At 36.8% G+C, this 23,767-nt stretch overlaps 5 protein-coding genes across 7 annotated transcripts; 3 read left to right on the top strand and 2 right to left on the bottom strand.

The window, feature by feature from the left end:
• Window positions 1-671: 671 nt before the first annotated feature.
• Window positions 672-4,150, top strand: LOC120268916 (putative receptor protein kinase ZmPK1). Its single transcript, XM_039276178.1, has one exon. It carries the CDS (start codon window positions 954-956, stop codon window positions 3,297-3,299), a length of 2,346 nt encoding a protein of 781 aa, XP_039132112.1. The 5' UTR covers window positions 672-953; the 3' UTR covers window positions 3,300-4,150.
• A 3,174-nt stretch (window positions 4,151-7,324) lies between these two features.
• LOC120268918 (transcription factor MYB1) lies at window positions 7,325-11,878 on the top strand. Of its 2 annotated transcripts, XM_039276181.1 has the most exons (5): window positions 7,325-7,681; window positions 8,931-10,513; window positions 10,651-10,742; window positions 11,528-11,588; window positions 11,695-11,869. In XM_039276181.1, the coding sequence occupies exons 1-2, from the start codon at window positions 7,357-7,359 to the stop codon at window positions 9,689-9,691; spliced, it is 1,086 nt and encodes a 361-aa protein (XP_039132115.1). In that variant the 5' UTR covers window positions 7,325-7,356; the 3' UTR covers window positions 9,692-10,513; window positions 10,651-10,742; window positions 11,528-11,588; window positions 11,695-11,869. The 2 variants fall into 2 exon arrangements, with proteins under 2 accessions (XP_039132115.1, XP_039132114.1); XM_039276180.1 differs by having other exon boundaries at window positions 10,651-11,588; window positions 11,695-11,878.
• A 464-nt stretch (window positions 11,879-12,342) lies between these two features.
• Window positions 12,343-14,804, top strand: LOC120268921. 2 transcript variants are annotated; one of them, XM_039276184.1, is made up of 3 exons: window positions 12,343-12,546; window positions 13,134-13,597; window positions 14,400-14,804. In XM_039276184.1, exons 2-3 carry the CDS (start codon window positions 13,137-13,139, stop codon window positions 14,620-14,622), a joined length of 684 nt encoding a protein of 227 aa, XP_039132118.1. In that variant the 5' UTR covers window positions 12,343-12,546; window positions 13,134-13,136; the 3' UTR covers window positions 14,623-14,804. The 2 variants fall into 2 exon arrangements, with proteins under 2 accessions (XP_039132118.1, XP_039132117.1); XM_039276183.1 differs by having other exon boundaries at window positions 13,116-13,597.
• A 100-nt stretch (window positions 14,805-14,904) lies between these two features.
• On the bottom strand, window positions 14,905-18,031 carry LOC120268917 (serine/threonine-protein kinase BSK5-like). The gene is made up of 11 exons (XM_039276179.1): window positions 17,770-18,031; window positions 17,522-17,619; window positions 17,204-17,418; window positions 16,965-17,100; window positions 16,754-16,887; window positions 16,568-16,673; window positions 16,387-16,472; window positions 16,107-16,295; window positions 15,737-15,901; window positions 15,359-15,472; window positions 14,905-15,260 (listed from the first exon to the last, which is right to left on the bottom strand). The coding sequence occupies exons 2-11, from the start codon at window positions 17,601-17,603 to the stop codon at window positions 15,015-15,017; spliced, it is 1,473 nt and encodes a 490-aa protein (XP_039132113.1). The 5' UTR covers window positions 17,604-17,619; window positions 17,770-18,031; the 3' UTR covers window positions 14,905-15,014.
• A 1,752-nt stretch (window positions 18,032-19,783) lies between these two features.
• Window positions 19,784-23,363, bottom strand: LOC120268920 (phosphatidylinositol:ceramide inositolphosphotransferase-like). The gene is made up of 13 exons (XM_039276182.1): window positions 23,162-23,363; window positions 22,981-23,086; window positions 22,807-22,896; window positions 22,204-22,290; window positions 22,041-22,109; window positions 21,559-21,639; window positions 21,415-21,486; window positions 21,213-21,273; window positions 21,024-21,126; window positions 20,786-20,881; window positions 20,653-20,699; window positions 20,490-20,578; window positions 19,784-20,060 (listed from the first exon to the last, which is right to left on the bottom strand). Exons 2-13 carry the CDS (start codon window positions 23,005-23,007, stop codon window positions 19,980-19,982), a joined length of 903 nt encoding a protein of 300 aa, XP_039132116.1. The 5' UTR covers window positions 23,008-23,086; window positions 23,162-23,363; the 3' UTR covers window positions 19,784-19,979.
• Between the last annotated feature and the right edge of the window lie 404 nt (window positions 23,364-23,767).

Here is a 23,767-nt window from a genome sequence, read left to right as displayed (position 1 = left end):
CTTGATTTAGAGCTTGTTTTGTTGATGTGGAAATTAAAAGTTTTTAAAAGTATTGATTTTTTTGTTTCATTTATTTACCTTTTTGACTTATAGAATAAAGGGATTGTTTCGAATTAATAAGTTTATGGATTTGAGAATAAGAGGAGAGCATGGTTCTGGATTTTATTTCTATTTTTCTTTTCAATCAAATAAATATTTGTTTCCTTTATATATAATTTATTTTATGTATTTTAACAATTAATTTATAGCCAGTGACTTTTATGTTTATTGTTACTGGATCCATATTTTGTTCAAAATAAATAAAAAAAAAATTATAATAATTTTTCAAATTTATCTTTAAATTTTTAGGAAGTTCTAAGCAAATATGGTGTGAGGATAATAACTACAGAGATCTGGTAAGCTGATAAATGTCATTGATCATTAATTAATATGACATCAATTATTTAAATTTTTTTATAATTAAGGGGGAAAAAAAAGACTTTTGATAACCATTTGTTACGGAAATCTTTAGTATTCAGTTAAATTTCAAGATTGGAAATAAATAATTAAGAAACAGTCTAATCTAGAAAAGCAGCCATGTATGGGTGTCAAAGTCTTCTAAACCAGAATGACATGCAAATAGAATTTCATGGGCAAGTTCATGCATGTCTTTTGAAAAATGGCTCCTGAAATTTGTTTACCAAAATGGAAAGTCAACCCCAACAAAGTCAATGCCTTCACATAATTTATATAGAATGACATACTGCTAAATATGTAGCTAATAAAGCAGTTAAGATGTTGCTATCAACTATTAATGTAATTGAATTCAAAGATTAATTATAGTCTGAAATGAGGAAAGCACAAATCCGGTTTGTTCTCATCAGCATTCAAAGTCTTACCTTCCCTTTTTTCCAATAACAGAACTCATCTCAACTCTCCTGAGAATCAAAACTGATACCTTAGCTTCAATCATCATGGAAGTTCTCCTCCAATTCATTTTTATTCTGCTATTCTTCAGTTCATTTGTGACTGAAACTTCAGCTTCAGCAAAGTTGCAAGGATTGCAAAGCTTGTTCCCGAGAGACTCGCTTTCCGTCGAGAATGAGGATGATATCTTGGTCTCTCCCAATGGAACATTCTCCGCCGGATTCTACAAGGTAGGTACCAACGCCTACTGTTTTTCAATCTGGTTTACCAACTCAGCTAATAGAACAGTAACTTGGATGGCTAACCGAGATAAACCTGTACAAGGCGAACAATCGAATTTAATCTTTCAGAAAAATGGAAACTTGGTATTAACCGATGCGTATGGCACTATTATATGGGAGACAAATACATTCAATCAAGATCCTGTTAGTGTCCAGCTTCAAGAAACAGGCAATCTAGTGCTATTAAATCAGACAGGAGGTATCATATGGGGGAGTTTCGACTCCCCTACTGATACTTTGCTTCCACATCAAACTCTCAGGAAGGCCAACATTTTAGTATCTGCTAGAGGCCCCAATAACTATTCATCAGGATACTATAATTTCCATTTCAATGATAACAACATACTAAGCCTTATCTACAATGGCCCTGAAATATCAAGTGTGTATTGGCCAAATCCAGATGTATCAGTATTTACCTATGGCAGAACACCTTATGATAGCAGCAGAAATGCAACACTAGATGAACTGGGGTATTTCATGTCGACTGATAACCTCAACTTTAAAGCAACAGATTATGGTCTGGGTCCGAAGAGACGATTGACACTCAACTATGATGGGATGCTGAGATTGTACAGTCTAAATGAGTCAAATGGGTTATGGAAGATCACATGGTTAGCTAATATAAATGCATGCGATGTTCGTGGCCTTTGTGGACAAAATGGTATTTGTGTATATGGACCGAAGGCTTCTTGTATGTGCCCTCCAGGATTCAGAAGGACGGATCCGTCAGATTGGTCCAAAGGATGCTCACCAGAATTCAATCCAAACTGTAATAACTCAGAATTTGTGCAGTTATCTCATACAGATTACTATGGTTATGACTTGCAAAACACTGGGCCAGGCAAGTCCTTCGGATCATGCAAAAATGCCTGCTTAGCTGACTGCAACTGTAAAGGTTTCGCTTACCAGTACACTGGGCAGGGGAATTGCTACCTCAAAAGCATTCTATTTAATGGGTACCAGATGCCAAATTACCCCAGTGTCATGTACATAAGAGTTCCAAGCCAAATTGCTACAACCGCAAGAGATGATGTGAAGTTAAACATACCAGCTCTGAATTGCTCACAAAGGAATGTTGTTATCATCCAGCAACCCACAGAGAATAATGATAAGCATTCCTATTTCAAGTACCTTATTGGATTTGTGGTATCCATAGGCATTGTGGAGCTAATTTGCATCAATTTTGGATGGTGGTTTATCAAGCGGATCCATAGGATGAGAGAGGTGGTGGATATGGGCTACGTTGCATTAGCTGTGGGTTTCAAGCGTTTCACATATGACGAGCTAAAGAAGGCAACTAAAAATTTCAAAGAAGAAATTGGGAAGGGGAGTTTTGGAGCAGTTTATAAAGGGGTATTAGATGATGGTAGAGTTGTAGCAGTAAAGAGGCTGGAAAGAATTAGCCAAGGAGAAGCTGAGTTTTGGGCAGAGGTGAGCATCATAGGGAGAATCAATCACATGAACTTGGTCAGGATGTGGGGGTTTTGCGCTGAAGATAAACACAGGATACTAGTCTACGAATATATGAAGAATGGCTCCTTTGATAAGTTTCTGTTCTCAAATTCATCTGAGTCCTTGGTCTGGACCAAGAGATTTGATATTGCACTAGGGACAGCCAAGGGTTTGTCCTATTTGCATGAAGAGTGCCTGGAATGGATCCTTCATTGCGACATAAAGCCTCAGAACATACTCTTGGATGACCAACTCCAACCCAAGGTGGCAGATTTTGGCTTGTCAAAGCTCGCAGGGATGAAAGGAATAAACTCACACTTCTCTAAAGTTCGAGGTACTCGAGGATATCTAGCTCCAGAGTGGATAATGAATCAAGAAATCACTTCCAAGGCAGATGTATATAGCTATGGGATTGTGCTATTGGAACTGGTTAGCGGGCGGAGCGTTTTAGGCTGTCAAGACCCTTTGGTGCAATGGATAGAGGAAAAGATCAAACAAGATGAAGGCATTGAAGGTGTGGCTGATCCTAGATTGAATGGTGACTATAATCATAAACAGCTCAAGAAATTAATTGAAGTTGCTTTATTATGTGTTAGAGGTGACAAAAAAGAAAGGCCAGACATGAGTCATGTTGTATCCATTCTTCTCAGAGATGATTAGAGTTGTTTCAGAAAATAAGCTTTAAGTAATTGATGTTGTTTGTCTCTTTGTTTATGTTGATACATACTTTTACTCAGTAGCATGTAAAAGCAGGGGACTGCTTGTTAAAAATAAGCAATCATATTTCAGTATTATGGTTTTTAAGTTATTTCATTTGTTTTTTTCACTGGTTCGACATTTATGCACATTATGCTCAAGACTATCTTCCAACATGTTCTTTGTTTAAAATATAAGTAGGCACAACATTTAAAAAAAATATATAAATTAAAAAAAAAATCACATTCCAATATAAATATATAATAGTAAGTTATTACCTTGTCTTTTTCACTGCCTTGACATTTATGAACATGCTACTCATGGCTATTCTATAAAAATGTGAGTGGACGATTTTCAACAATTTCTTTTGTTTAGAATGTGAATAATCATATCTCAGTCAAGCATGAATTTTCTTTCCAGCAAGGATTCGTTACCAATGCTGCTTCAGGCATACACAGCAAACCAATTAGTCTAGAGAATAAAACAAGCATGATCCACTTATCACCATCCCATTTACTAGTTTAAGGGAGTTTATTAATCAGCAGATACAAATTTGTGTAGAAACATCTCATTTGCTAAGTCTAATATATAACATGAAAAAAAACCATGATCCTCATCATATAGTGTTGTTTATGAGAGTTTACTAATCAGCAATTACCCAAACAAACAATAATAAATTATGTACGTCTGAAACATATAAAGACAAGTAAGAATAGGAGGTAGAAGAAATCTTACCTTGAAAGGAGTGATCATAGTAACCACTGTAACCCAGCAGGCAATCTCAACTCTGATTGTTTATGACTTGAAAGAGTGTGATCCTGCATAAAAATTTTTATAAATAGGTTACCTCTTCTATCTTGAAATGAGTTCACCATACTATCAACAAACCACGTAAACTTTAATCACATAACAGTAGCCCACCTGTAAAAGGGGGTGACAGACTAAAATATGATGGAAATAAAGAAAACTGAAGGAAGTTCGAAATCAAGGTCTTCATCAGAAAATGCACACAAATTAGCATCAAGTCTGCTACTCTTCTGATTACTCGCAACTGTGGTGTCAGCGGAACTGCAAGGATTGCAAAGCTTGAGTCATGGAGATTCACTGGCTGCTGAAAAAGAGGAAGATTTCTTGATCTCACACAGAGGCACATTCTCGAGCGGATTTTTTATTAGGTAACAATACCTACTTTTATTCCACATGGTTCACCTACTCTGCCATTAGAACAACAACTTAGATGGTGAATCAAAACCAAGCTGTCCATGGCAAAGACTCAAAATTAAACTTTAACAGAAATGGAAACCTGGTATTAACTGATCATATGACATAACTATATGGAAGCTACGTACATTCATTTAAAGGGAGACAAAAGCAGAGCTCCTGGATACAGACAAGCTGGTACTAACAAATCAAACCAGAGATATCATATGGCATAGATTTAGTAACCCAACTAAGCTCTTCTTCCATATCAAGATCATACAAGGAACAGCGTAGTGTCTGCCAAACGCCCTAACAATTATTCATCAGGCTACAGTGTCTTGCATTATGATGATGATGATGCAACATATTATGTATGCCTCATCTACAATGGCCCAAAAGTATCCAGTGTATATCTGCCAAACCTGTGTGTTGATATATTGAAATCTGATAGAAGACCTTATAATAGTGAAAGGTAAGCAACTCTTGATGGACAGGGCCTTTAGCAAATGGTTATGGGATGTAATATGGTCAGCTGATGTTGATGCATGCAGGGTTCATGGCATCTGCGGAACATATAGAATTTGTGTACATGGACTAAAGCCTTCTTGTGTGTGTCCTGGATTCTACATGATTGATTCATCAGACTAGTCTAAGGGATGTTCACCAAAGTTCAATAGTACCCGCAATGACTCAGAATTTCTGCAATTAGTTCACAAAGACTATTATGGTTAATTGGTTATGATTTGGCTGCATTCAGTGTGGAGAAGTCCTTAGAATATTTTAGACAGGACTGCTTAACGTGCATGCAAAGGTTTCACATACAAGCATGATGGCACAGGGGAATGTTACCCTAAAAGGACTTAATTTAATGGATTTCATATGCCTGATTACATGACTAGGATGTACAGCAAAGTGCCAAGTTTGAGCCAGATTACTTCTAGTGGAGATAGCATTCAGCTAAACATACCAGATCCAGCTATGAATTGTTCAGAAAGGAGTATTTTCATCCCTGATCAACCCATAGAAATTAAAACACAAATATTTGTACTTGAGATATCTGATTAAATTTGTGGCTTGTGTGGGTTTTGTAGAATTAATTTGCATAAGAAATAAGTTTCAGATGGTGGTACATAAAAAGAATCCACCACAAAAAAGATGTGGTGGATATGGGCAATTCATGGATGATGGTAGAGTTGTGGTGGTAAAGAGATTGGAAGGCATCAGTCAGTCAAGGAGAAGCTGAATCATGGGCAGAGGTAAGCATCATAGAGAGAAGAAATTGCATGAAGTTTTGTGCTGAAGACAAACACAAGATATCATTTATGACTATTTGGAGAGTGGTTCCTTGGATAAGTTTCTGTCCTCAAGTTCTTCCAAGCGCTTAGAATGGACTGGGAGGTTTGATATTATGGTAGGAACAGGTAAGGGTTTGTCATATTTGCATGAGGAATGCCTGGAGGGGATCCTTAATGTGACATGCAGCCACAAAATTATACACTTACATGAGCATCTTCAGCAGAGGGTGGCAGATTTTGGCTTGTCAAAGCTTATAGAGAAGCAAGGCCTCAGGTCAAATTTCTCTAGAGTTAGAAGTACTCAAGGTTATTTGGCTCTAGCATGGATGACAAATCAAGAGATCACCTCAAAGGATGGTGAAGTGTATGATTCCTCCTACTATATGCTTGGCATTATTTCCATTATGGTATACTGCTATGCAGCACATTTAGATAACTTCTGTCATTGTTTCTCTTTTTCTTTGAAACTCATGACATGAAGAAAATTTTCCTTGCCATTTTTCATGGATCATAATGTCATTTGCACGAAGTAAAAAAATTAGAAAAAAAAAAAAAACCAAACTGGTTTCTTATGCTAGCTTGCACAAAGAAAATAATAATAATTTTTGTTTCTTTTCCTTCCATCTTCTTCCTTTCTTTTCTTTTTGTTTCCTCGATTTTCATCTAAACAAGCCCCATGCATCTTAAATGACAAATGTCTCAAGTCAACGACAGGAAGAACACACAATGAAACCAATGTGTGCAATATCATGGACATCACATACCAAATGCATCATCAACGAGTAACCATATATATCAACAAATCGCATCAATGCACAATCAAAAATTCAAAGAAATTAGAACCAACCTGGAGAAGCAGTAGAGCAGGAGCTTGATCAGTGACCATAGTCAACAAATCCATCTCCGTCTTCTACTCCTCCATCTAGATCTACAAAGATAGCACCAAATTAAGCCAAAATCACGGATAGAAACAGAGAAATGGCAAGGATTTTGGGATTAAAAAAACCTGGAAGAAGATCGGCTTGTCAAACTGGAAATCTAAAACGGAATGGATCCAAGAGCCACTGCCTTCACCGCCGCCTCGGCCTCCTCCATCGGAGCTCTTCCACCATGACGATGATGGCGAGATCCGAAGTGTGTCACTAAAGCGCGGGAATCGAAGTGATGTTGTTATTGGGCCGTTCCGGGCCAGGAACATATCTACAGCCCGATAGCAAGGCGTGGTCCGTCCGTCAAAAATTATTAATTTATTAAATTATTTAATAATAGCTTAAATAATTATTTTCGCATTAATGACTTATTTAAATTGAGGGACTGATTTTTATATTATCATGATGTTGAATTGTTAATGGGCTTCGGCCCGAGCCCATATGAGGACGTAATGGTCATTGAAATAACTATAAGGGTATAACTGTAAATTTATTGGTTGGCCCTAAAACGACTTGAAGTCTTTGTCGGTCCTAGAACTGAAATTTCAGTTAGGCGGTTAGAGAGAGAGAGAGAGAGAGAGAGAGAGAGAGAGAGAGATGGAGATGGAGATGGAGATGGAGATGGAGAGAAGCTTGGCGGCGATGGACTCATCTCCGACTGGAACTACGGCGGTGGCGGTGGCGGTGGCGGAAATACTTGGGAATGGGGACGTGGAAGGAGGTTTGGGTGGAAAAGGGGAGGATCGGGTGAAGGGACCGTGGTCGCCGGAGGAGGACGCCATCCTGAGTCGCCTTGTGAGCAAGTTTGGTGCTAGGAACTGGTCCCTTATCGCCAAAGGAATTCCTGGACGCTCCGGGAAGTCTTGCCGCCTCCGATGGTGTAATCAGCTTGATCCTGGGGTCAAGCGCAAGCCCTTCACTGGTATGCCCCAATCCTCCCGTTTTTCTTGCCCTTGTTTGTTTGATTTTATGTCTTTTGGTTTTTCTGAATGGTAGATTGAGTAGTTTTCTTTGGAATGAAAGATTGAATGGAATGTTGAATTGGTTTACTGGTGAATGTTCATTGATTTGATTGTGTTTGTCATCTACAAATGCAAGTAGAGAGGTCTCTTCATTATTGTGTTTGGATTCCCTGAATTGCTTGTCATGTTTGTTTATATTGACAAGCACCCATCCAAAGGATTTCATTTGGGATTTTGATTATGGGTATAAATTCTACTGAAGACTAAAATGACAACAGTGAGTTGAACATCTGAGGTATTTGTAAGCCATAATGTAGTTATCTATTAAGTTTATTTTGAGGTTGTGAAACAAGTATACAGAACAACTAAGTGCTTGGGTGGGAAAACCAGAAAATGTTTTGGTTTCTCCAGCTGTTTCTTATGAGCCAGGGGAATTACACTTTTCCCATTTCCCCACTTGGCTAAAGATACACGAGACCCAGTTCTAACTATTTTAATTAAAAGTCAAGGAAGTGGTAACGCTTTCCGACTTCCAGATTTCATCGAGAAATTCTTTTATTTTCTGCGAGATGAATATCAGAAGAAGTCGGAGATGATCGCTTCAGATGTTGTACTTCCATTGAAAAAAAAAACAGTAAATTTAATGTTATTTCCATTTTTCGCACGTTGGGATGTGGGACTTCCCTCCCTTCAGTGCTGATGGAGAGTTATCTAAAACATGTGCAGAGTGAAAATGGTTTAAATTTGGGTTTCGATTTGCTTTATTTCTTCAGAAATTATTAGTCAAAATGTGAAACATGTTCGTGGGAGGACTTGTCATTGCATGGTTACTGATGACCACATTCTTTTTGCTTGTGTGGAATGGATTGCTTCCAATTTCACAGTTGACTTGAATGAGGTTCAATTATTTAAGAATATCTTTGAATGTGTGAGTTTTGATTGCATGGGCTAGTGTTATCCCTTCCAATTGCTACTGCTACTATTAAGTGCAGCATTTGATTGTTCAATACTTTTTGGTTTTCTTTTCTTTTTTTTTTGTACTGTATGCATCTTGAAGTGCTTGCACCCTCATGATTTTTGCCAGTTTATCTGATGACGTCAAGTACCCTGTGATACCCTTGGTTTTGCATTAGTCTTTTCTTCCTCCTTTTTTTTTTTTCTGGGTGATCATAATGAGGAATTTTGAAAGTGTCTTAACATTTCCTGCAGAGGAAGAAGACAGGATTATAGTGGCAGCGCATGCTATACATGGCAACAAATGGGCATTCATTGCAAGGCTCTTAGATGGGAGAACAGACAATGCAATCAAGAATCACTGGAATTCTACTCTGAGACGCAAATGTCGTGATGTTGTCCAGTTTAAGGTAGAACATGATGATTTGGAGGATGCTAGTGTAGAAAAAAATAAGGGACTTTCTGAAGAATCACCATCTGTTGTTGATGGGCTGCCCTTAAAGCCATTGGAAGGAATGAATGCTGTTAATTCAAAGGAAACCATCACCAATCATTTTAATGACAAGGTCGAAATGCCAAGCAACACTTTTACTCCTGAAGCAAAAGACCCCCCTTACCTACATAGGCCAATTGCAAGAATAAGTGCCTTCAATCCTTATAATTGCCTTTCTGGCAAGCCAAACTGTTCCTCTTCAAGACCAGTTCCAGCTTATGAGCAATTGTTCCAAGCATCCAGACCTGGTGGAGGGTTTTGCAAATTTGTCAATAGCTTGTATGGGGAGCCCCAGGTACCAACCAGATGTGGACATGGTTGTTGTGAAACTCAAAATGGCCTTCATTTGAAGGAATCTTTGTTAGGCCCTGAATTCGTTGAGTTTGTTGAGCCACCTGCTATCTCAAGTCATGAATTAGCTTCCATAGCTGCAGAGTTGAGCAACATTGCATGGACAAAAAGTGGCTTACCAAGCAGTAAAGCTAAGGTTTTTCATTGTTCACCAGGTCAGGTATCATTGTGATGTTATGCTAGGAAGGAGCGATAAGGACCTCATTTTCCAGTATAACAGTAAAAATTAATCGTTGCACACGATGTATGTTTCAACAATGATGAGGCGAGCAGACATTCAATTAGCAGCGAATGGATCGGTCTTCTGGTGCTGATGGTAGCAGATGTCACTTTGGTCATGCTTAGGGTTGGTGTGAAGGGTTTCTTGGTTTGGCAGTTGGACATACTTGTCTTCTGCTTGGAGAGAATTTTTGGCACCTCTGAAGGTCTCAATGGCTTCTTTACTTATAGCAATGTATTAGAGAACCTAGAGTTCTGCTCAATATTATGAAGTTCTAGAATCTCTTTCTTCATATGCTCTGCATTTTATGTTTCGGTTCAGATTGTCTCAAACAATTTTTATACCAGATCCTTTCTCTCTTTTTCATGCTTTCAAAAGATAATTATATTTGTTCGGCATAGTTGTTATGTTTAACATGCGGACTTGTTGTAATTTGTAATCATGATTTTCCCCATGAGCTTGTCAACCGGAGTGTGGAAACCTCTCCTATTTTGGATGATTCAATCTATAAAGGTTAGAGAATGATGCCCACTGACTGCTATGGCACTTCATTTGGGGTTGTTGGTTGTCATCTTTATGTTTACATCAATCAAGAGTATATTTTCTTAATGGATACAATTGCTAGAGAGCTTTTGATTTCTGTTTATCTCTCTTGTTTGATTGCTAAACTGAAAACAGTAATCCTGCTGATTCCTTGTCAAATCAGTACTGTTCCTCAAGTTTCTATTTACAGCTTTGATGGCTTTCAAACCTTGCTACTGTTTAAAAGGCCAGGTATGGTACTCACCAAGTTCAATTTTTTTATTGCATATTTACTTCTATACAGCTTTCATATAATGTCCTGATGTTGCTTTCTACATTGTTCTTTAAATCTAAGTATCTACCTTACCATTATTTATGTCAATGTCCAGGGTTGGTGTTCTGTCCTTATCTCAGCTGAGCAAGCCTAAGCTACCCCAGATGAACATTGAGGAGTGGGACCTTCTTGATCACCACCTAATTAGTATGTAATCCTCTGCTTTCTTTTCTACTTGTTAGTGTACCACACGTAGCCTCAAGCTATATTCACTGCCAGGCCTAGTCACTGAAAACCACATTGAAGTGCACATGGTCATGGACGCTAAGAAACTGGAGATTCTATCCCAAAGTTTTTTTTCTGCTTTCCAATTATTCCTCTGCACTTGAACTGCTTCCAAGCTCTATCTTTCCTTCATTTCATGATGTTTTGCCTTCTATTCTTCCATTTTAACTCTTGCAATTTCTCATCATGCATGTACCCTTTTATTCTCTTTAATGTCAGCCATCAGAAATGAATATAGTTATTTGGCTGTTTGGTTGTTGTGATTAGACATAAAAAGCAGTTTGATATCAATCTGAGTACATCCCCTCCTATTTTGCAGTCTTCAGTTTCTTCTTTTATTTTCAGCTTTAATATTGTATCTGTTGGTCATGGGTGAAATCAGTCATGATCAATCATAAAAGAGTGTTGAACTTGTATAAGCTCTTGTTCCAGATCACTTGCTATATTGATTGTGATCATATCTCTATTGTTGAGTTTCATTGGTTTAGCTGAAACTAATGTTGTGCTTTATGGTAACCACTACCAGCAGTGCCACAAACAAAGCAACTGCTACCACTCATGTGCTAAACCATGATATTATTATTATTATTATTATTATTATTATTATTATTATTTTATTTTATTTTTTTTGGTTCATATAAATCATCTGTATGATATTTTTTTTGGCTTTGCAAATACTTCTTAATTTGTGAGTTTCATTGGTTTAGCTAAAAGTACTACCAGTGGTGCCACAAACAAAGGAACTGCTACTGACCACATGGGAAGCAGGTGAAGTTTGTATTCCTGGCTAAACCATGATGACATTAAAAAATGTTTTTTTTTTTTTTTGTAAATCTATTTGATATTTTGTTGGTTTTGTAAATACTTCTTGAAGGAGCAAGAAAATAGGAGGGGGGCCTTCTTTCAAAAGAAAAGGACAAGGAGTAAAGAGGAGGCAAAAGGATTTTTACAGTTTTATCAACTATTTTAAATTTTCAAATTATTAAATATATATATATATATATAGTTTTGTAGAACTATCAATAAACCAGGAGTCTCATGTAAAACCAAAAAATTTTAATGAATATTTGTAAAAATAAAACAAACAAAAAAACATGTTTGGCTATTACAAGTATGTTTTGCTACTGTTTGTGTTTCTAGGGTTCATCAATTGTCAGTCCTGGTACAAGTCATACTCTGTCACATCCTCTTTCTCTCTTTCTTCAAAACAAGTATACATATCTATATATATACACACACATAATAAATCCAAAGAAATACCATGTATTTATATATATATATACACACAGAACAGTTGAAAAAAAAAAAGTGGTTTAGGATGGCATGCCGGTTTGGATTTGATAAAATGGAATCTCATCAAACACAGATAAAATAATATTTTTTTTAGGTGAATATTTTATTCTTGCATCTTTTTCTAATCTTGTCCAATTTCTGAAAATCTATAATATAATATAATATAAATATATATATATATATATATTTCAATGTCCTGTCTGTAAAATATATGTTTTTTTCTCTCTCTCTTGTTGCAGTCTTTTCTTTTTCAGGTGTCTCTTGACATCAAGTGAAATCCAAAGGAAAACAAAAGAAAAGCCTGCTAATTTCTCTTCTTTAGCTCTATATATCTCTCTCTTTCTCTTCATCTCTTGTTGCCGTAGCCTTGCACTGTCTCCAAACTTTTCCTTGTGTGAGCTCCTCACTCTCTGTGGACTGACAATGGTGCCAGGTCCTTTGCTCCCTGTTGTTTAACTTCCACCCCGTTCCCTTTCCTAGTCCTCTCTCTCTCTCTCTCTCTCTCTCTCTCTCTCTCTCTGCTTGTGATTGTTTGGTTTTCCTGCAGTTAATGGGATTGTTGTGATTTTCATGCTCTTCTTCTTTTTTTAAAGATCTCATTTTTATGGCTGTATTAAATGATTTGCATGAATTGAATGCATTTGGGTCTCTGTTGTCTTGGGAGTTTGTTTGGTTTATGAGGTATTGTTTTCTTACTCTAGGGTGTTCTTAATTTCTATTGCAAAATCTCTTTTTGGTGTGTTTTTATGAGGGTTTGATGGGATTTCAATTTGGGAATGCAACTGTTTCCTTGCTGTGATTTGGTTTATTTTCCTAAAGTTTCCAACTTTGGATGGTTTCGCATCTTATTTCTTGAATCTTTAGATTTCACCCTCCACAAGCTCACATTTGGGATGTTCTTCTCTTCTCTTCTATCAAATCTCTAGGTTTTTTTCTTTTTGTTCAGAGATCTTCAGTTTAAATTCAGTGACTCCAATCATCCCATTTTTTTTTTTTCCAAAGCTCTTTCTTTTGTTGTAGTTAATGGCCAACAAGGGAGAAACATCTCGCCCAGACTTGGAAAAAGGACCAAATCCTTGCTCCAATGGCGAAGAGGAAAGTGAGGAAAGCCACAACAGTTCTTCAGACGCTGAAGAACAATCTTGGCATTCACCATATAACACAAAGGTCACAGGTTCACATTATGATCAGTTCCGGGTCTCCAATGTCTCCAGCCATGATACTGATCCACCGCCGGAGACCTGCAGAAACTCCTGCTTCTCTGAGTGCTCTCTTGAGGTTGATCTGGAAGATTGCCCTGCATCAGAAATTAAAGTGAATTTGGCCAAAGTTGATGAGAAGGATTGTCGGATTTGTCAACTTGGTTTGCAGAGTGCTTCTCACGAATCAGGCATTGCAATTGAGTTGGGTTGTTCTTGCAAGGATGATTTGGCTGCTGCTCATAAGCAATGTGCTGAGACTTGGTTTAAAATCAAGGGAAATAAGTAAGAAACACTGTTTCTCTTTGGATTTCTTCTTTGAAAGTACTTTTGATTCTGTTGTTGTTTTATGCTCATCTTCTGTTTCCATGATTTTCTGAAATTGATTTTGCTGTGTGTGATTAATTAATCTGAACACATAGGAGCAGTAATTTGAATAATAAGGAATAAAACATCTTTGGTGAAAGAAGTGGGCAATGTGGATTAAAGAGATTATGGAAGAAGTTAACTGGCTTTAGAGACAATAATTCCAAGGATTCCTTCTTGACTAACTTTCTTTTACATGCTTCTTTGTTCTTGCTTTTCTTATACAAATACATTTCAGCATTTGAACTAGAGAATCACCTTGCGACTAAATCTTTCTGTTATTTATCTTTCCTAAAGCTCCCATTATGCTTCAAATGCTAAACTAGATCTTGAAAATCAAAGTAGAAAGCTAGGAATGAGATAGTAACATGTGAAAAAACCAAATTGCTTAGCTTTACTATTTTATCGCTTGTCGTGTTTGTGTTTGTTAAATTCTTGACAACCTTTGAAGGGAATATTTGGAGATATGCATGTATGCTCTGTTTTTTCAAAATTTATGGATGAAGTTCTTACTTGTACTCCATACAATGAAAGATTGGGTTGCTTATTCAGTTATTCATTCTCTTCTATCCAATGAGCAATTATTCTTCTCTCTTGGGATGGTTGTGTTTTTAATAAACAGTATCATGAAAGCATGTTTGCGATGTCGTTTATTGAATTGGTATCTGATCAGTTAGCCTTGATCACATCTCACGTGCATTGTTTCGGTATCTCATTTCAGGACTTGCGAAATATGTGGCTCGATTGCAAAAAATGTTATTGGTACTGGTGAAGCCGAGTTCATCGAGCAGTGGAATGAGACTAACAATGCAGCTCCAGCAGCATCGCCAGCAAGCGAAACCAGAACCTTTTGGCGTGGTCACCGTTTCCTCAATTTCTTGCTCGCTTGCATGGTGTTCGCCTTCGTCATCTCCTGGCTCTTTCACTTCAATGTACCAGGCTGAATCGGACTTTGTTTTGAAGGGGCTCGATTAGTAGAGAAACATGCAATGTTCGATTGTTTTTACAATGTAAAGCTCTGCTTGAGTTCCTTTTAGGAATTCTATGGCCATCAAGATCCTTCGATTTTACATCTGCATTGTGAACTATAATTCTATTCTAGTTGAAGATGTTGTCGACTTTTTTATTCGAGAGTGTTTGAATTGCAGCAACTAGATGGATTTTGATTGTCGAAAATCTATGTACTTAAAAATATCAAAGCATACAACTCAAGAAACACAGACTCATATAACAACAGCAGCTTGTGAAATATAAGAACCAAATAATGGAAGATCAATAAAAAAAAAAGACGAAGAGATGTTGTAGGAAATGAAGTGAAAAAACATATCTATAAACATTAATTCATGCTGTTCTTTCTAGCTTCTAATGCAAGTCCATCCTTGATTGATTCCTGGGCATCAGTATCCATTCCAAGACTGAAAAGAGCCGCAGCTTGAAGATAAAACGCTGTCGGCCATTGCGGGAATATTGCTTGGGCTTGCATTGCATCGCCGAGAGCTTCTTGAGGCATGTCGTTCATAAGGTATGATAAGCAACGCCGAGCAAATACAGTCGGAGAGATCATTGTTCCACCATCTATAAACTGTAAGCAAATGCCGGAAATCATATCCAAATATAAGGCAATAAGATAAGACTGGATGTGCAGGAGTTTGTGCAGATGTTGCATAGATCGAATGCTACCTGTGTGTAATAATCGATTGCAGTTCCAAAGTCTTTAGCTCGAAAGGCACGATCTCCATGTTTTTTGGAGTTCAAGGTCTCCTGCATTTGGTTGGTCCACATCTGGAAAGAAAGCTGCAAAGAAAGGATCATAACACAAAACATTCAAGGTTGCATTTTCATGCTCAGCAATGCGAAGCTCTCAAAACAAAAGGAAAGCTCAATTAACAGGATTTTAGTTCAGCTATAAAACTTTCAAACTATTCATCACTGATTTTGCTCAAACAACAGATCAAACTATGCTAAGAACAATCATTGATATGGAAGCAAACAAATGACAGAACTTCACAAGAGAATTAATGGAACAATATAACACAAAAATAAATTCAAATTGGTTACCTCGTTTGCTATCCCCTCATCATCCTTATATCCAAGCTTTTCTAATATTTCATGTATAGCAGTGAGGTCCAATCTAGTGCAAGCTTCACCAAGTGGTGTTAAAGAAAGCACTCTTTCAGACGTTGCTGGACCGCGTGAAATGCCCATCAAAGTATACGATGGTACCTGCAATAGAAACACTAGAAATCAATCGAAATACAAAGTTATCAAACACTAAAGCACATCATCGCCCAGAGATGAAAGATTCAGGTAACTAGAAGTGTCTACTGATCGAAGCAAAATATGACACAAATTTCTAAGCTACAAACATAGATTACCAATAGCTTTGATACAAAGTGAGAAACTGGTGGAAAGGAGACAGGAAATTTACCTCAGCTTCTTTCTGAAGAGAAGTGAGAGCAGATACTAATGACTTTATATTAGGCCTCTCACGAGGTTCATATTGCAAGCATCGAGAAGCTAATCTCACCAATTCAGTTCCATCATCATTCGAGAAATGCCCCTCCAAACACGAGTCCATCAGCATTAGAAAATTCTTGCCACGTATAAGATCAAGTGCCTGTGTTACAACCAAAACTAGCTTCAAAATTGAGATTCATTTTCTGACAAAGAGTGATCATGTCAATGCATATTCAAGGCGAGAAACTTACATGGCTTGGAGGAATGTGTTTTCCAGTAAGAAGATCGAGCAAAAGTGTGCCAAAGCTATAGACTACACTTTCAGCAGTCACTCTCCCTGTGAACAACAACAACGATAACTTAGATCGCAACTCAGTCTACCATCCTTTTATTTGATATAATTCAGTTCTTGATTGCTAGTTTAATACATACCTGTTCTTAGGTACTCTGGAGGAGTGAAGGCCAAGTTAGTACTATAGCTCTTGCCATCTCTGCTGTTCTTCATGAGACCAAAGCAGGACAACCTGGGATTCCCATCCTGCCAGAATTCTCAAGCTCCATTAAACATCAAACACCACAAAGATCAAAACTTTATGCAGTTTATATATATATATATACCTGATCGAAAAGAACTCGATATGCATTCAGATCATGATACAATGCTCTGCCTTTGCTACTACAGTACTCAAGAGCTTGAGCCAGATAGAGTGCTACTCTTATCCTCATTGCCCATTTCATCGGCTGAGAGTCCCCTGAGACATTTCATCAAGCAATTGGTAATCATATTCATGGAACATGACTTGAATTCATAGATTGCAGAAGAGCATACAATGGAAGAGATGCTTGGCTAAGGTTTCATGAGGCATGAACTCTGAGATCAAGAGTCTCTCATCCCCTTCACAGCAACATCCAATGAGGTTTGCCAACCTCTCCTTCCTCAGCTGCCCAACAGCTTTGGCTTCTTCCTGAGCCATAACAATGGAGATTAAAGATCAAGAACAACAACAAGATGATGATGATGATGATGATGATGATGATGATGGAAATGGCGAAGAAGAAGAAATATACAAGGAATTGGCGAGGATCAGGCCAAGCAAACTTGTTGAAACGCTTAATGGCAACGACGCGGTCGGAGTCGAAGAGAACGCCACGGTAAACAACATTGGGAGCCTTCTCACCGTGCTCGGACACAATGCGGTCGGCGGAGAAGCCATCAGTGGCCGCACGGAGCTCATCCAGCCCAAACTCTCTGAACACCGGAATCCCTCCTTTCCCTTCATCCTCTGCAAAAACAAAAACCAATCAAACCATTCATAATTCAACCAAAGATGCAAACTTTCACCGATCCAAACTCAAAAAATCACAACTTTTCCAAGATTTCCAAACCAGAAAACTCAGAGTAGTTTGAGGATGGCTTCAAGTGAACTGGCCACCAGCAAACTGAGAGCTTTGTGCAACGAGCTCCCATTTCCTTCACCAAAAAACTAAGAAAACCAACAAGCTTTGTGATTCAAAAACAAACAAAACAAACTGATGAACATGAAGCAATACAATATATATATATATATATATAAAAAGAAAAGAACTTGATGTAATGCAACAAAATGCAGAGTGATGAGGTGTTTGTGGGTTACTGTGTAAGAGTGTGAGCATTTATGGAAGTAGGACTAGTTCAGGGGCAGAATTATTGATGTTCATCCCCCCCTCCATTGTTGGATGCCTTTCCAGCTTAGTCTGATCTTTCCAATGTTGTGTATCACTCTTTGTTTGTGCTAAAGAAATGAGAGAGAAAGAGGGACCTGTCTTGCTGCCTCTTCTAGGCAAGCATCAATCAAGGCACATCTAATGAATGGTATTGAGTTTTCAGCATAGAAATGGAGTATTTTAGACTACTCTCCAAAAGAGAGAAAGAGAGAGAGGCCATGAGATCTTTCTTTCTCTCTGTTTCTCAGTCAAACTTAGTCAGCATTGTTATTATGTTCCAGTCAAACAAACAAGCAAACATGCTTTGTTTTTACTACAGAGATGAAAAAACCAAAAAAAAAAAGTTTTCTTGTTTAATATGCCATTAGTAGAAATTAGATATATCATATGTAACAGTGCATTAAAGTTATATTTGTCTTCAAAACTGACCAGTTTTGGTCAATTTTAACTTTTAAAAAACATATATATTGTTATTTTTATTAGACTTTTTTTTTTAAGTTTAATTGGGATAAATAATTTTTTTTGATAAAATCATTAAAAATCAATCACTAGTTTGGAAGAGATGCCAGTTCAATCCTCCTGACACGGCTCTTTAGCTTCAAAAAAGTGAAGACATTATTATAGTAATTTCTCATTTGCGTATGTTATTAAGAGTTAGTGTTTGTCACTTTTTTTTTTTAATGTAAATACACAGTCGCTGAACATTTATTTCTCATATTAAAATGATTCATTTTTAAGTGCATGAATTCAACTCACCAAAAGACTCAAATCTGTTAATTCATTAATTAATCAATTTTTTAAAACAAAAAATTTAATTTATTTATACATTCAATATAAACAATGTTTTGAGTTTAAAAAAAGAATAAAAGAACAGCATGTATAAAAATAAATAAATAAATGGGGTGGCAAAATGATAGCAACCGCTGCTGGAGCACCGGCATTCGGCTAAGGAGGGCCCCAAAAGTAGTGATTAAAAGACCAAGGTAAAGGAATGGATGGGGTGGTGGTCGTTAGTGAACAGGTCCCATTGCTTCTATTCATGAAGCATATATGAACATCATCATCATCATCATCATCATCATAAATAAACTTCATTCAACTGCTACATATATATATATATATATATATATTAAACATAAAACCAATAACAACTGTCTTTATCTTTTTTTTTCAAGAGTTTAATTTGGATGAAAAATGATAAAAGAGAAAAAGAAGAAGAAGAAGATGATTAACTAAAAAAGAAAAAGGTGGCAAGAAGGGGTTCAATGGCAGTGATGGCAACCCCCACATGGCTTGTGAGGTTCTTTTAGGTGGCATAGAGATCATGCATGCAAATGTTTAGTTAAACAACATGAACAAAGGATAACATGCATTGCTGTTTACAAACACCCTAAAAGGCAGACTCATTTTCTTGTGCATTGCTGTAGCTCAGACCCAACACTCTGCCACATTCTGATTCTCTTGTGCCCTGTGACCCTGTCCCAGTGCAAAGAAAAGGAGGAACACAAGAGAGATGATGTTCTTCTTGCTTCTTTGTGAACAATATAAGTAATTTTACACCCTTTTTTTTTAATCATGGAGTAGTTTGTTTAATTTTGTTATTAGCACCTTGAAAACTATTACTTTTACTAATCAAATCTTGTACTTTTACTTTTGATGGTAAATTGGTTAAGAAATATATATTATTTGAACTTCATGTAAATATGAGAAGGTAAAATAAATTGGTTGAAAACTGGAACAAAAATTTATGCTGCTTTATAGGTGCTGGTTTTTAAAGCTAATTATGAGGGGGCAAAAACAAGGACCAGACAAAATGCATTCATTTGAGTTGCATTCAACACATCTTTCTCGTGAGAGTTGTTTTTCTGTACTGCAATGCATTTACTCATTCAAGATCACATGCAATGCATTTCAATTGGAATTTACTGCTGGAAATACACTTCATGAAGCAAAAAGAAAAAAGATTTTACCTTAGATGAACTTGAGCTCAATTCATTTACATGCCATTGAGTAAAAAAAAAAAACTACACCAAGAAGGCCTATTTCTATCTTTTACTCGAAAAAGCTACAGTTTAGGTTGACCTATGCCCTTCGGGCTGACGATATAGACACCGTCGGTATTCAAGTATTTCAGTAACAACTATGTTGCATTCATGTTTGTCTCAGTCAAAGGAAGATCTTCATCATCTAAATGCTTTCCGGTCATTTGCACTCTCAGCCTCTGAAAACACCAAGAGTAGGTTTAGAAACACTTCACATGCCATGATAAGAATCAAGAAGAAAAAGAAATAGTGAGAAATGTTTCATTCGGTCTAGTCTCTAGAAATTTTTTTCCTTAATGAAACAGCATATTATCCATCCCAGTGAATCATATCTCAACATGATTAATGAAATCCATAATTAAATCTACTGACTCAATCTCGAAGACAATGTATATACCATGGACAGAGGTCTAAGAAGAGAATAAAGGCAACTGTGTGTCTGTCTCAGAGAATAATTTCTTCACATGTTGAACAAAGTATCATAAATAAATCTCTAATGCAGTATGTCTTAAAGAAAGGATATGAAAGCTTTATTTTCAAGGTGATGAATTAAGAACCTAAATAAATGCAGAACATTTGTAGAAGTAGAAACTAGAGCCATGTCATACCCAATCAACGAGATCACCAGATTTATTTTCTTTCCATTTGGTGTTCGTTGGTAGCAAAGGTTGGGTTCCACTAGTCCGGTCCGGCATTTCTGAAGATGGATAATATCAAGCAGTTCAGAATGTAGATCACAAGAATTATTTCATCTGAAGAAACCAAACTCACCAGGAAGTTTATTGTCGAGGAAATACACAACCAAATTAACAGTATACCTGGAACAAAGCCAATCATGTGACATTTAAATTAGAATGTAAACTATGACAAAAAATTATGAGACAGAACAGAAGTTTCAGCATACCAAGCAACAATAACATCTACTGTATAGTGTTTGCGAGAAGCTATAATAAGAAGGCTTTGTATAACAGCTATCAACCATGCGAGGAACTTGACAAACCTGCAAGATAAATTCAGAATATAGATATAATGAATTTAACTGCAGCGGTATCATGGTGACGTCCACAATGCAAAATAAAAGGTAAGAAATAAATGTGAGGGGGAAAAGAATGCGACAAATGACTAGACGACAACGATCTTACCTTTTCGATCCATACTTCTGATACGTCAGCACAAAAACTAACGTAAATATCATGTGAGATGAAAATATCAAATCCCCGCAGCCATACAGAACTCCTCGTGGAACTACAAATAAAATGAGCTAGAGAAAGTGAAAAAAAAGACCATTATCAACCTCCAACTGAAAGAAGAAAGAAAGGGTAATCACTTACAGTTTAGGAGAAGGACCTCAAATATACTATCTGGTTTAGGCAGCTTAGCAAGTGCAGAACCCTAAAAGCAAAAGAAAACATTACGGATTTACAATTTTTGCAGCAGTCTATTTCTGAAAGCTTAGAGATGAATTGCTTTTCATAAGAATAAACAATATGCATCGAACAAACACACTCATCTACCACTTTCTCAAAAGGATACCTCACGACAATGATAGTTAGGTCCAGGAAGCTGAGTTGAATAGAATGTAATGATCCGCAGAGCCTGAGAAAACTGCATGAAGAAATTCCCACATAGATTAAAAAATAATTTGGTAAGGAAAGAAAATCTCTATCATAAACTTACAACTAAAAATGCCAGCACTCTACGCCAGATCAGAACTGTGTAGAAACGTTTGCTATGAGAAATGAAAGGATGAAAAGTCCACTGTAACATACAGAGATACTGTCAGAACAAATGCTCATGCAGAACATAGACAGTAAGAAAATAATGCAATAATGCAGTCAGTAAGCATACAGTAGTGGCATGAAGACCAGGAAAAAATGCTTCTAGGCAGGAAACTAATGGCTAAACTACAATGCCACATTATTAATAAACCAAGGAAGTCCTAAAGCATAAGGGAAAGAGCAAATTTAAGTTTGAATAATCCGTCTGTGAATAGTGAGTCGGCTATATTGTAGCACAGTCATCAAAGGAAAGAGCCCATATATATCCAACTTTCACATGACCAAACTATCACAAGATGGAGTAGTGATACAAGGAAAGAACATGCTAACAATAGAGAACATACTAACAATAAAGCACCATAAAGGAGTTAGATAAAGTACCAAGAAAAAAGAGATGAAGATAGTGGCAAATGTATTCTCACTAACATATCCTCTTTCTTTCCCGAGTTCCTGATGAAAAGGTCAAAAGCATCAGGATTATAATCTCAAATTGCACATGGATGATGGCTGAGAAATGTAAAAGTGACTACAATGCAAGACATACCGGGAGGATCATGAAACCAACATCCTGAAGAACAGGTCCAGGCTGGTGAAGATAGTGAACTCCTCGCGCAGCAAGCCCATGGATATACTACCAACAAGTAAAAATATGTGAAAACTCTCTCAGATAATGTATTCAATACATCAAACTGAAAAGAGGCATGCAAGAAAGCAACATTAATGAGGGCAAGAATAGAAGACGAGGCCATCTCGGAAAATAATCAAAAATATGAACAGTCTGTCATAGTTTGTAACAAGGTGACCTCAAAAGTCTCTAAATTGAAGTTCTACCTTGAAGCACAATGACCATAAAAATCCTACAAATATCAGAGAACTTAATTTCATTCAAAAGAGAACCACACATCCAACAACATGCCATACAGTTTCACCACAAATCAAAGAAGTAAACTTTATATAGATATATAGGGAAAGAACATTAACAAATTCATCAACCAAAGACTTCCCAAAACCACAGTTCATCAAGCCACATTTTGATATGCAAAAGATGCTCCAAAATCTCAGTATGGAAACCTAATTCATCAATACACTTGCCACAAATTCCTGTACACCAATTAAGGCAATTAGACAAGGCAGCACAATAAACTACCTGAAAAACAAGCCCGGCGAGCAACAACTTCCATTTCTCCTGGAGAAGTTTCCACTCCACAGCCGTTTCCGTGCAAACCCTCTTCCATAACTGAACAAACCACGAAACAATAACCATCTCCTAAAATCAACCAAAAACCTAGAAATTTTGCAACCAGGGTCGCAAAGACGATACCTTTGAAAACTCGCGAGCAATGTACATGGTTACCTTCTTTCAGTCCCACAAAAAGCTTCCAACTTATTCAAGATCACGCCTTTATCATCAACATCTTCAACTTCGACTGAAAAAACACCATGAAAACAACCAAAAAATCTCGAAGAACTGATAATTAATGAAGATCGCGGATAATTCACACTTTCTCCGCTAGGGTTTCTAGATAAGTGTGTGTCAGCTCCTCAGGTGCACAGCTTGGACACGGATACTTAGATAAGGGGATCAAAGACACGATTTCCTCATCCTCGTAGACAATCTCTCGATGTGACGGGGAAGAAGAAGGGGAACGAAGGCGAAGAATCGAAGAGGAAGCAAAGGCTTGCGATCGGTCAAGGAAGAGAAATTTCTCTTTTGAAATTTAGATGAACAAGAGCTTGTATTATTATATTCGCATATTTGCAATTTAGGCCCTCTTTTTCTTGGAAATTTTAATTGACCATTTTTATAACTATATATGGGTTTATGAATGCAAAGGAAAGGCAGTTAAAATTAAAAATAATTTTTTATTATCATTATTATTATTATTTTAAAAAAAATATACCTCTTGTTTTTTTTTTTTTTGTTCTCAATGATTTTTGAAGCTATTATTAATTTTTTAGTTCATATATTTAAAAAAAATTGATCCACTTATCATATCATATAAATAAGATAACTAGTACTCATAGCATATTATTATTATTTAAATAATAATAATAATAATAATACCTTTTGTTTAAAAAAAAATACCTTTTGTTTTTATGATTCTCAA

Source organism: Dioscorea cayenensis, chromosome 9 (assembly GCF_009730915.1).
Source record: "Dioscorea cayenensis subsp. rotundata cultivar TDr96_F1 chromosome 9, TDr96_F1_v2_PseudoChromosome.rev07_lg8_w22 25.fasta, whole genome shotgun sequence".
NCBI classification, from domain to species: domain Eukaryota; kingdom Viridiplantae; phylum Streptophyta; class Magnoliopsida; order Dioscoreales; family Dioscoreaceae; genus Dioscorea; species Dioscorea cayenensis.
Note: the sequence above shows the minus strand (reverse complement) of the source record. Positions and strands in the feature narration are given on the sequence as shown.

Bases quoted from the DNA above. Each gene is read 5' to 3' on its own strand.
- LOC120268921 (XM_039276184.1), top strand. From the start codon at position 13,137: ATGGCCAACAAGGGAGAAACATCTCGCCCAGACTTGGAAAAAGGACCA. The intron at 13,598-14,399 runs GTAAGAAACACT...ATCTCATTTCAG, and splicing joins TTTAAAATCAAGGGAAATAA to GACTTGCGAAATATGTGGCT.
- LOC120268918 (XM_039276180.1), top strand. From the start codon at position 7,357: ATGGAGATGGAGATGGAGATGGAGATGGAGAGAAGCTTGGCGGCGATG. The intron at 7,682-8,930 runs GTATGCCCCAAT...CATTTCCTGCAG, and splicing joins CAAGCGCAAGCCCTTCACTG to AGGAAGAAGACAGGATTATA.
- LOC120268920 (XM_039276182.1), bottom strand. From the start codon at position 23,007: ATGTACATTGCTCGCGAGTTTTCAAAG. The intron at 21,640-22,040 runs GTACTTTATCTA...TGTATGTTACAG, and splicing joins TCTTCATCTCTTTTTTCTTG to TGGACTTTTCATCCTTTCAT. The intron at 20,700-20,785 runs GTATGCTGAAAC...GCTTTGTTCCAG, and splicing joins GTAGATGTTATTGTTGCTTG to GTATACTGTTAATTTGGTTG.
- LOC120268917 (XM_039276179.1), bottom strand. From the start codon at position 17,603: ATGGGAGCTCGTTGCACAAAGCTCTCAGTTTGCTGGTGGCCAGTTCAC. The intron at 17,419-17,521 runs GTTTGGAAATCT...TTGTTTTTGCAG, and splicing joins AAACTACTCTGAGTTTTCTG to AGGATGAAGGGAAAGGAGGG. The intron at 15,261-15,358 runs GTAGCATTCGAT...ATTTGCTTACAG, and splicing joins CAATCGATTATTACACACAG to TTTATAGATGGTGGAACAAT.
- LOC120268916 (XM_039276178.1), top strand. From the start codon at position 954: ATGGAAGTTCTCCTCCAATTCATTTTTATTCTGCTATTCTTCAGTTCA.